The sequence below is a fragment of the Maniola jurtina genome, chromosome 19 (genome assembly GCF_905333055.1).
Source record: "Maniola jurtina chromosome 19, ilManJurt1.1, whole genome shotgun sequence".
NCBI lineage: Eukaryota > Metazoa > Arthropoda > Insecta > Lepidoptera > Nymphalidae > Maniola > Maniola jurtina.
Window position 1 is genome coordinate 12,698,577 of NC_060047.1, and position 12,880 is coordinate 12,711,456.

Here is a 12,880-nt window from a genome sequence, read left to right on the forward strand (position 1 = left end):
ACGGGGTGTGAATATTCATCGCGGAGTCACTTCAGTTCAGTAGCTAGGCCGACCGAAACGGCGCAGGTCAACGTTGCTCAACTTTACGACTCGGCCGTTAAATCCTTTAGCCATAAACAATATAGCACCTATAGTTTGCGACAAGTCGACATGGCGAAAGGTGTGGCGATGGTCCGCACGCACGCACACCCCCGGACTAACCTGTGTGGGATAGCACGGGTACCGGGTGACGTGCGGGTGTGCGGGAGCACTTGCCGCATGGAGTTAGGAACCTACCTACTTCGTAGCAAGGGCTTAGGCATATTGGAGAGCGGGAATTATAAAATCCTCTGTGTCCCCTTCCGCAGTGCATGTGCGCGCAGACCCTTACTCTGTGGAGTTTGCTGTATAATATGTTGTTTGTAGACGATATTTTGTTTCCGTATGAAAGCGGTGATAGGCTAGTAGCACAGTAGTCAGTACCTGCTTATCCCTGTCCTGCGGCATCTTGGCGTCCACACCCTCCGGGAAGGGCTTGACCAGCTCCGGCTTCTCCTTGATCTTCTCCATGATGAAGTCCAGCACCACCATGATGCCCTCCACCGAGCCGGTTATGAGGCACGCCCGCTCTGTTGTACCTGTGCGCAAACATGTATACCATGAACATAAACTTTCAAAGCTAGATAATAGATAAAGGACTGATTTTTAATTGCCAAAATAATGTTAATTGAGGATTAAAGACTGTTTTGTACTGGAAATCAGTAAGTAAATGTGGCTAGTGTATACATTTTCACTGACGATAGGCTACTTTTTATCCCGGGAAATAAGTGAGTTCCCGCGGGATTTTTAAAACCTAAATCTACGCGTACGAAGTCGCGGGCAACAGCTAGTTTTTTATAAGGAAAACTGCCTTTTCTCCGCCCTTCATATCTCCAATAAAACAGTCAAGGAGCCAGAAGCGGCCGCCTGTTATTTCAACTGATTGAAACATGAACAAAAGCTAGTCAAGTTTAATTATAGTACCCAAGTGACTCTAAAAAGTAAAAACACAACAGACGAACAATTAGTGTTTAAGAATAGAGTCGCAGTGTTGGTATTAAAACCTCATTTAACGCAGGCCGGTCCCATTATGCCCCAAATGAATGAGTGCGAGCGAATGCCGGCATTATTCCGAACGTTACCCCGGGGAACGAGATCCTGGGAACAATGGCTAAGTCACTTTCGCCTACTTCTCATTATAAAGCCGTTTGTTTCGTTTGCTTTGTTGAACGCTGCGTCGCTACTCGCTGCCCTAGTGGCGAGTGGTGGCCTTTTGTAGAAATAACATTTTGAATAAAATTATGTACCCATTATAATAAATACCCGTAATTTCAAATAAACTCCAAACAACAAGAGCACAAACCCATGCTTACGTTATAAAATGCGAAAGTTTGTCTGTCCGCGCGTCGGTTAGTTCTTCACGACCTATCTGTCTAACCGATTTTGTCCTATGTCCCAGAAAATGAAAGGGGCAAACTTTAAAGGATTAGTTTTGAAAGAAAATATTATGTAGATACAGTAAATACTTGACGAGATTGACTTTAACAACACTAATAACAGACAGAATCAAGAAACTTGTTAAAAATGTTTAGAACATAATTTTAACTCATAAAGAATTAACATAAAACAATAAAGTGTATTTTTATTCCATTTATGACAGCTACAAATGTGTTATCTGTATTCTGCAATGCTAGGCGAATACATCGGATACATACATAACATGGTTTCATACAAAGCTCGCTATCACGCTGAAGCCGGGTCGGCAACAATGCACGAACGTACAAACGAAATATTCGGCTTGTATGTTTCTTCGCCAGACCCTTTTAACGGAATTAGACTTTGTAAGCGCAAAGCTTTGCCACTTTCGCGTCTTTGAATATCTCCCACAGCACTCCCTCTTTAGTGCACTGTTACTATTCTTTTTGCGATTTTTAATTTCAATAGAAGCCACGCTCCTTTGTTTATTTACTGTAACTAACGTAAGTATTTAGTGAGTACGTTACTTGTTTGTTTGCTAAGTACCAAGTGAGTACCTTAACAGGGCTCTCTCCGTCACTCGTTTCCACTATGAAAATATGTAGTTTTAAAATTACAGGGGCTCAAAGATTTGTATGAAATTTTTAAGACCACGTAACTTTGAAACCGAATATTTTAACAGAAATCTGGAAAACCACAGACATAGATATTAGTTTCTAGAATATGTCTGCAAAATTTCATGGACTTTGGAACTACGATTGTATGAAACGAGTGGAAACGAGTGACGGAGAGAGCCCTCTTAAAGGCAAGAGTGAATATGTAAACGCGCTCCAACCTAGACCGTTTTTTTTTTTAATGAAAAATCTTTATTTAGAACTCTTTACAATTCCTTAACAGTAAAGTACGATAACAACTGCATTAGTTTCAAAAAACTGTGTTGCAGTTGTTAACAGAGCTCTCTCCGTCACTTACTCCATACAACCGTAGTTCCCATTTCATTTGAATATTAAGCAACCAAAGTCCATGAAATTTTGCAGACATAGTCTAGAAACTAATATCTGTGTCTGTGGTGTTTTAGATTTTTCTAAAAATATGTAGTTTTAAAATTACAGGGGCTCAAAGATTTGTATTTTTCTTTAAAAAAAGGCCCAACTTTGTGCTCGTTTTTCTAGACAACGAAGCAATTTAATGAAATTTGGAAAAACCACAGACCTAGAAAATTTAATGAATATTATGTAGTAAAAAAATTATCGTTATATATTTTATATTGTTATAATTATGTGGGAACTACGAAAACCAGAAATTACACCCAGAAATCTTGAAAATTTCGTGCTGTCTCGATTTGTGCAAGCGGGGTGGTGAAGTGCGGGGGACGACACGTGAAACTGACAGAAACTGACAGTCTAAACACACGGGCCACATTTAGACTGCACCCAACTCCAAACTTGTCGATAGGTCTAACTAAATACACTGGTACATTTCAACTTGCGTTAGACGTATGCGTTACCTACTCAGACGTTGCCTGTAGATAAAAATATGTCTCATGTTTGCTGGCAATAGCGCATGCATCAAACCCTGCAAGTTGCAACTCTCTTGCAACCTATTCCTCACGCAATACACACAGCTTTAATATTATAATTTTTGACAATGTATACTATATGTAATGCCATATCACAGGTCACTCTCTGATTTATTGCTAACAATTTACTTCCAAATGCAAAGAAATCTAAGTGTGTTGAATTCACACTGCCCAATACCAGGACCTTAAATGACATAAATTCATTGATAAATAATCATATGTTGAAAATAAAGGAGAACCCCGTGTTTCTCGGTATAATGTTAGATGCAAAGCTTCTATGGAACACCACATATCAACACTTGATGGTAAACTCAGCTCTGCTGCTTACACTGTTAGAAAAATTCAACAGGTACTGACGTGGAAACTGTAAAAATTGTATATTTTGCCTATTTTCACTGTATTATGTCTTACGGACTCTTGCTATGAGATAAAGTGGTAGATATTGAGAAAAAAATGTATTACAGAAAAGGACAGGACGTTCAATTTATAATTTAAAACCGCGCGCTGCCATACAATAAAAATATAAGGAAATAAGTACCTTATCTATTATCTTATAGTAGCTTCTAAATATATTTACAACTAGCTAATGCCCGCAGCTTCACTCGCGTGGATTTAGGTTTTTAAAAATCCCGATCCTTTCATTTCCCAGAACAAAAGTTGCCTCTCCGTAATAGCCCGTCCCCGGGATGCAACTTGTTTCTGTATCACGTAAGAATATTTAAACGGATGATCCTTTTCAAATCCCGAGGGATCACCAGGATTTAGGAATGCAATTTCTTACAGCATCAGGGTTGAGGTCAACGACAAAGTGTTTACTTGGTATAGATACCTTCAATATCAATTAATAATCGACACTTTTTAAATCCCATTAGCTTTAGTAGTCAGGTCCCCTGCAACATCAGGATTGAGGAGTTAGAATCCAAATTTTTTATTGAACAATGTCGCAAACTTTCTTTATCGATTAAAAAAACTACCCAAAATTACGCAGTTAGATTACCTGCCAAATTTCATGGTTTTGAGTCAACGGGAAGTACCCTAGAGGTTTTCTTGACACACACGACCGACAGAGAGATAGACAACAAAGTTCCGTTATAAGAGTTCCGTTTTTTCATTTTGATGTACGAAACCCTAGAAAACGTAGGAACGGCATTCCGAACCAGTGGTAAATTTTTCTGACCATCCAAAAACACTTTGAAGTTTACCTAAAAGTTTACAGGAATAAAAATTTATCATTGTATTCCATTCCATTTCATTCTATTCCATTCTGTTCAAAGATAAATAGATAATAAAAATATTTGTCACCGAAACAATAATTTACGATACATCAACCAATATCAATTTTACTGATGACAATCTCACTATTACCAAAGTGAACGACTACTATAATATCTATTATATACGACTAACATAATTTATGTATTATAAATTGTGTGCCGTTTGCATTCTCACTAGGTTCTCATTAAGTTTGTTTTATTTGGTTAAACTTTCTGGCATTTATATTGTTATGACGTTTAATTGGCAAACAGTCTGTTTATTGGCTGAAACTCAAAAATTCAGCCAATCACAACAAAGAAAATATTGTAATAATGATTGATGCAGCTTTCTGTAATTGAAAACAAAATATTTGACATTAACTTGAATGTGACAGTGTTTTCCGAATAGGGTTGCCAGAGGCCCCGTATTTTACTGGGTACCCCGTATTTCAGGATACAGAAACCTGTAATTATGAAAATAAAATACGGGGCAAATAAAACTAAATATTTTTAGGGTTCCGTAACTCAAAAGCAAAAAAGAACTCTTATAGGATCACTTCGTTGTCTGTCAGTCTGTCAGTCTTTCCGTCTGTCCGTCTGTCCATCTGTCCTTCTATCCGTCTATCATGTGTTCATGAACAAATATTAGTATTTTCAATTTTCAAAGTAAGATAACTACATATATCAAGTGGGTTATCATATGAAAGGGCTTTACCTGTTCATTCTAAAACAGATTTTTATTTATTTTTATGCATATTTTTTTAATGCGTAACAGTTTTTGATTTCTCGAGTAAAATGTCGGAAAAAATACCCGAATACGGAACCCTCGGTGCGTGGGTCTGACTCGCACTTGGCCGGTTTTTTACAAATTCAGCAGGAGCTGGCTGGCGAAATCAAACACTGACGTTATGTCCAGTAGAAAGAATATTTTCCTTTTGCGGCAATGCGTAGCCGAAACCCACTCGATATTAATCATGGTCGTAGCCAAGGCGGCGGGGCCCGTGACTTTAATCTTTTCTAGTGGTAAGTGATGATGCAGTCTAATTTCTTGGCCGTTAGGGCCATACTAACCATATAACTAGCCATGACCGAAGCCTCCCACCAGACCAGAAATTTTGAAATGGCGACTGCGCCTGGGAAGCCGTCAAAAACCTAAGCCTAAAATAATACTTATACTATTTCTTGCATTTGCTTACCAATTTTTTTTTGGAAATATATCAAACATTTCGCGCTCACTTCACTCGCGCTTTGAATTTCTATTACTTGGTGTAAACCCCGCAATTTCGTTTGCATGAATTTAGATTTTTAAAAATTCCGTGGGGGATTTTCCGGGCTAAAAAGCCGCCTAAAAAAAAATGTCTGGGATGCAAGTTACCTCTGAATAGTAAGTACCAAAATTTTGGTAAAGAAGATGGGCCGTGAAAGGGTAACAAATAGATAGGCAAATAGATATACTGTCGTATTCGTAATATTAGTATGGATAGGAAGCTTTAAAAATAAAATCTTGCTATGGCTACACTCGTTTCCCTTTCACTTTAATTTTTTCTGTATTGAACCAAAAACACTTACGCTCACTGCGCTCGCGCTTTTTTATTGTTGTATTTTATCTCACTGTCAAATTGAAAGGCGAAATTCCACTAACCAGTTAATTAGCCCATAAAGTTGAGCGAATGTTTTTTCCTCATGACAGGATCAGTTCCGGCCCTAATAAAACCTCTCCCGCAATCGATTCCTGGCTACGGCCATAGTATTGATACTGTGAAGGTGGAATTACAAATTAAATGTAATTTTAAGTTGAAATGAAAAGATTGTATGCATGAAATGTATAACATTTTGCTTTACAACACTAAGAGTTTTTAAAAGCTATTTAAATAAATAAATCTTTTATTTAAAACCACATTGCAAACACAGTTCACCAATTAAGACACGGCAACATACAGAGAAAAAATACAAAACTTACAAATAAACTGAAATATCTAAATAGGCTTTCCATGCATTTCAGAGAGAACCACCACCTATTTCTTCAAATACTTCTTTTCAAATTTCTTCAAATCTAAACCCCGTATTTTTGATGGTGGTAGCCTGTAAATCAAAAAGAGCCAGGTGGCAACCCTACTTCGACCTAGACAGAATGAAAAATTGTTTTCATTACTCGGTATGCCTACTGCCATAGTGTGACAGAAAGTGTGACGGTAGTTGTGACCTCTGATTGGCCGACTCTCTTTCACTATTTGCTAAAATTGATGATTGCAACAACAATTTTTTCTTTTTTGTAATCGAAAACAGAACACGGACGTCAAACAGGTTGACTAATTGCAATCATTTCTGACCGGCTAACATTGTTCCGCTAGTGGCTCAAACTCACTGTCGCAGCAAGAACATGGTAAATTCAGCCAATCACAGAAATTTGAAATTTGGTTATCACAAATGTACCGATCTAGGAACCGAGAATGCACGAACCAGGGCAGATAGAGATAAGAACAATAATATCATACGTAGGAAATCGACGGGGGATCGTTGACAACGATAGCCTTAACGCCCACCTCCAGATTTACAAAAATTAGGTTCTCGAAAGGAAAAAGAACAATATATAACAATATTAAAAATCAGTGCATGCAATCAGACCTTATCATTGTTCTGATTCTCAGGCATGATTGTCGTCAAGCGAAAGCCTATCCTACACTGAAAATAAAAGTTTTATTTTATATTATCTAGGACCTAGGTAGTGTAAACAGTTATACTGAGGTAGATACTACTCTTTAGGCGAATCTTTTGTTAATGGAGTGGAGTTATCATTGGCAAGGCGGCTGTCATGAACATGTCTTTATCAGGGTCAAATTTTCTATTCCACGTGTTTCGTTTCTTTGGTAAAGATATTTCTTTTTTTTTTTGACACTTTTTACTAACTAGCTTTCTTGTTAATCTGTTTGTTTATTTGACACTAATCTTGTAACCGATTTAACTTCCTGGTAAGCTAGAGGCTTGAAATTTTAAACATACTTAGGTTGAAACTGGATGACAATGCCTGTAACTTGTTTTCTTGTTTCTAGTATTAAATTAAATGGTTCGCCTCATCAAATTAACTAGCCTCGAAATCTATGATTTTTAAGTTTTTGCAATAATCAAGTGAAATATCAGTAGCGTTAGTGGTTCCATCTTCACCAGTCAAGCAAGCCGCAAGAACCTGTCCACATTACGCAATACACGTATCATGTGGACCGGTTCTGCTCCCTTGACCTTGCGTCACCGCTGCGCCAATATCACATTTATGCGAGATAATTTTAGCGCACATTTTCGCTTGTAACCGGGTCATTAACATTTGGTGTTAGTCCAATGTTACTGTAATTAGGAGCACTGGGCCAGAGACCAATCTCTCGCACATTGACAACGTTATGTGTGACAATATTTTTTAATGGTTTTTTTTTTCACTAATTCCTAACCTATGGTACTGTATTTAAAGCGACGTGTTTATATCGTCATTTTCAGTATTAAGACCATCATTATCACCCCATTATTAAAATGATTTGCACAAATTATGGCATATGTCTCTGGTAAAATCAGCTTCTTCTAGCTTAATCGTTAAATAAACCGGTTTAGAATAACAAGTAGAACCTGGTTAGAAAACTGAAATGTGGCAAAAAATTGTAACTACATATATAACAATTACAGTTATCATCATTATGACCACACTATCGCCAGCTCACTACTGAGCACGGGTCTTCTTTCAGAATGAGAAGGGTTTGGGTGGTTTGGACATAGCCACGGTGGCTAAGTGCGGATTGGCAGACGTCACTCGCCTTAGAGAATATTAGAAACGAGCGGAATAACAGGTATTTTATGAACATCCTGTTCTATATAGCTTATGAATTTTCGAATCTACTAAAACTACAATCACGATGTGGTATGTTGGTAGTATGAAATCATAAAAGCGTAAAAATGCAAGAAATTACATTACTCAAAAAGTGCATTGCGTTTATCGCACTGCATACTTTACATCATAACACCTGAAGTATGACGTGGGTCGGCGGAATTACAGAAATAGCACACGTTGGATCAAACATTCGATAGCAACGTTTGAGTCATAAATAGCTTTCAACAATGCGAGTTGTAGATCCAAATGTTTGATCCAATGTGTGGCCACGATCACCTGAGTGCAATGCGGCTGAATTACGAAGGAATGTGTGATGGTGAAGAGAACGTGGCAGTAGTTGCTTTGTAACTAGTTCACGTTATAGCGTATTGACAAGGCCACGGGTGATTAGAAGCCTTATCCAATTATGCGCACCGGTGGGTTATTGTGGCACTTAGTATTAGAGCTCCACAGTGTACAGAATTGGCACAAAGACGCAAACATTACCTAAATACCTAGTTTGACTTCCATGAAGAGGAAATTAGTGCGTCAGGTGTTGGTGCTCTATTTGAAATGGCACGTTGACTACATAAACAAGAATTCATCTTTGATTGAAAAGATGGATAATCAAGAGACACATAACAAGATTTTATTGTAGAATAACGATCTAAAGAAGTCATGACAAATTATAAACTTGTGTATGCCGCATTAGGAATCATAGGCAACGTAAGTACATATAAAGATTTTTAATAACTATAATCATATGATAAATCTGAAAAGGAGGAGCTAAAGGCGCTTCGCTATAAATTAATCAAAAAATATCTTTAATCTGGAATGGAATCTGCAAATATCTCTGAAACATGACGAATGATTAGATCGGAAGAATTATCTGTAAAGGAAGCAATTTCAGATAGCATTTAAAATTAATTAAAGACGAATTTGAAATCCTCATCCTAAACTTAATCGGAATCTAGAATCACGGTCCCAGTAATTTCAGTTTTCAATTGAGAATTGAGACAAAGTAATTTGCGACGCCACGTTCCTTTGAGATTTTACATGACAGAAGTCTCAACGATCATTACGTAAGTGCAAAATTTCGCACCCACATCAAGTATGCCAAAAGCACCTCTATACCTTCCACAATAGGTGTCAAGTGGACTGCAGGGCACTTGATGGAAGAAAAGAAACAAGCTATTCTGTGTTAGCGTGTCATGACGAATGTTTTGTTATTTTTGGGTCAAGGGTAGGGAGCCAGCCAAGTCTAGGGCGGGGAGGCGTTTCAAAAATTCCAACATCATATTTTAAACCTGTCTTCTTGTACATTAGCGCTGACGTTGGGCGCTAATGCACTGACGATAAATTGACGTGTTTAAATATTTAATGGATTTCTAGCCTTTCGCTCCGTAGATTTTATAATAATTCTATCTTTTAAGTATTCCTGGACCAAAATATTTTTTTACGGTTTAAAGTAGAGTAAGTTAAGACCGTAGCTTACCTACCTTAAGTACCTTAAGAGGTAGGTACCTAATCAATATAATACATTGAGAAGAATTTGAAAAAACTAAAACATATTTTTGTCACTGAAAAAATATGATGAATGAATGAAATGATAATAATTGAAACATTATTTTAAGCCCCAAATTTTAGTAAATATGCCGACCAAATCGAATGTTGGGCACAATTGTATGCAGCTCTACAATCTACGAGTACATTAAACGTCAAGACACACGGTCAGTGTGTCAAGCCAAGTTCGAATATGAAAAATTGAATGTGAAACAACATAATCAGTGCAAACAATGATTATGATAATATCCTAGTCAGAAGGTACAATATCTATACCCAATTCGAAAGTGTGCATGTCTGTTTGTCTGCTAGCTTTTCACGGCTCATCGATCTAACCGATTTTAGAATAGAATCTAATTTTTATACAAGAAATTTAAAGAAATTAAATACAGACTACAGATATAGCTTGCATTCTAGAGAAGGACATAGGCTACTTTTGTCTCTCAAAATCAAAGCGATCTACTTAAAAAAGCTTTTACGTGGATATCCTTTTGGTATACTTCATCATCCTGGAGACGGACATAGGGTACTTCTTATCCCGGAAAATCAAAGAATTCCCACGGGATGTTAAGGAAACTAAATCCACACAGATGACATCGTCAGCATTATCTATTATGCTATATTTATCTATATAATCTACCGACGACGCCCCCTCAAGGCTCACTAGCCACTAGCGAATAGGTATCTGCCCATATACTGAGCTCTGATGTCATCGCAACGAAAATAAAAGTTGTAGAACATCGGCGACCTTCGACGATTATACTGTTAGGTATAACACTTATAACTTGTAGCGTATGGACATGTAAATAGCTAGTGCCTTGAGTGTATTCAAAAAAACAAGCATGGCTAATATTGAGGAAAACGATTATACAATATGAATATTATAATAGATCTCACGACTGATTTCTGCTAACATCAAGTAATATGTTTTGCTTGCGTGTTCTATTAACCTTCGAGTTGGACTATTAAGCTAACGCTGTTTTCGTGCAATTTAAGGAATTGCTATTAAAGTAATTGGTTATATTCAACTTTCGGTTTTGTAAATACTGTCGATGAATCTTCAATTCAATTTTATTTATCATGCCACCAGCTAACAATGATTTAAAACCATAATTGAAGTTTTGCATGGAGTAAGTATCTCCAAAACCACAATTTTTGAATAGAGCAAAGTCGAAACGATATTTTACTCCGATATCTCTTACGGTTAAAGACACTTTATTCTCATCAGGAATTAAAGATTACATGAGAAAAACAATATGGTAACAACAAGTATCATAATATCCATAAAGTACTGCGATTTGCAAAAACAATGTGGGTAGAAATAAAATTATGAAGAAGAAACAGAGTGGAAAATATAACATCATACGACTCATAAGTACTTACTCTTAATAATTGTATTTTTAGGATATATAAAAATAGAAGTTGTTATTTTAAAAGCTTCCGACTGCAATTAATTTTGTAGCTTACCACAACTTACATGGGAGCTAAAAGGTATTTAATTAATAGACTACAGGCCCATGTTTAAAAATGGGTGGGTCATATGAACCACCAGGTGACGTATACAGGACGATATAAGAGCATAAAATAATAAGTTTCAGCACTATGCCGTCACTTGTAAGCTGTCCAACAGAGTGCTGGTGAGAATTGAAAAGTGCAGGTAGAGTGAGTACATTTTGGTCATATATTTTTGTACGGCATTTTTACCATCGATAGATCCATGAAAAATAATAAGAAAGCGCGCAGTGCCGTAAAAAAATGGTGCGCCACAAAGTCAGTAAATGTTTTGATTTTCTGACAATTTCCGGGGTAAATTTGGTCATTTAATTCTGTACGGCACTAGTTTCATACTGTTTCAATACAGCCTCTAATCCATTATTCCGCAACGCCGTACAAAAATCATGCGACAAGGGGAAAAATTGAGGGTAGCAACCCCCTCTCTTTCCGTGGTCCGGGGGGTGATTTGAGAAAGTACGGCTTTGGTTCCAAAACATTATCTAGCACTCAAAAGTACTATTAAAAATAATGCCGTAAAAAAATTAGTGTTCATTTGAATGTGTATCAATAATTATCTTAATTTCATGGTATACTTAATTTTTAAAGCTGTAAAATCATTTGACTCTGTACGGCAACTTTTTTTTTAACATGATAGTGTAAAATACTATTGTTATATAGTATTGCCGTTCAAAAGAAACTGTTCTAAAAAAAAATATAGATAAATACAAAAACTGAAATTTTTCAAATTATTGCAAAAGTTTAAATATTCATAGATTAATAAAATATAGCAATTTTCTACGCTTTTCCCTTGTTTTAAATAGTATTAAGATAAATAAATTAGGAAAAAATTATGCCGTACATTTTAATGCAGACCATATCTTTTAGGCTGATGAAAATGACGCTACCATTTTAAGGGTAGTACTTTATGGCCATCTGATACTGTACGGCATTAACATATTTTTGAAGAGAACAATTGATAATATGATAAAATCACTATGCCGTCTAACTGAAGTGAACGGGTGTGTATATAATATCCACATCCCCTACAAACCTTTGGACCAACGAAAATGTACGGCATGTAAAAAAATATTATCTATGCATAAAACACTTTCAAAATAAATTAATTTTATGTTGTTTCAAATCACCCCCCGGACCACGGAAAGAGAGGGGGTTGCTACCCTCAATTTTTTCCCCTTGTCGCATGATTTTTGTACGGCGTTGCGGAATAATGGATTAGAGGCTGTATTGAAACAGTATGAAACTAGTGCCGTACAGAATTAAATGACCAAATTTACCCCGGAAATTGTCAGAAAATCAAAACATTTACTGACTTTGTGGCGCACCATTTTTTTACGGCACTGCGCGCTTTCTTATTATTTTTCATGGATCTATCGATGGTAAAAATGCCGTACAAAAATATATGACCAAAATGTACTCACTCTACCTGCACTTTTCAATTCTCACCAGCACTCTGTTGGACAGCTTACAAGTGACGGCATAGTGCTGAAACTTATTATTTTATGCTCTTATATCGTCCTGTATACGTCACCTGGTGGTTCATATGACCCACCCATTTTTAAACATGGGCCAGTAGTCTATAATAATACCAGCAATATTGTAAAAAAAATTCAAAAGAAAAATAAAACC

At 36.7% G+C, this 12,880-nt stretch overlaps 1 protein-coding gene across 7 annotated transcripts in view; it reads right to left on the reverse strand.

Moving 5' to 3' along the window:
- LOC123874948 (RNA-binding protein Pasilla) overlaps positions 1–12,880 on the reverse strand; it is a 107,912-nt gene that overhangs the window by 25,917 nt on the left and 69,115 nt on the right. For all 7 annotated transcript variants that reach the window (XR_006798038.1, XR_006798039.1, XM_045920538.1 and 4 more), the window contains one exon: positions 463–617. Coding sequence is in view for 5 of the 7 variants with exons in the window: in XM_045920538.1 (XP_045776494.1) it covers positions 463–617 (155 nt within the window). In the remaining 2 variants the exon portion in view is untranslated. The remainder of the gene's footprint in view (positions 1–462; positions 618–12,880) is intronic.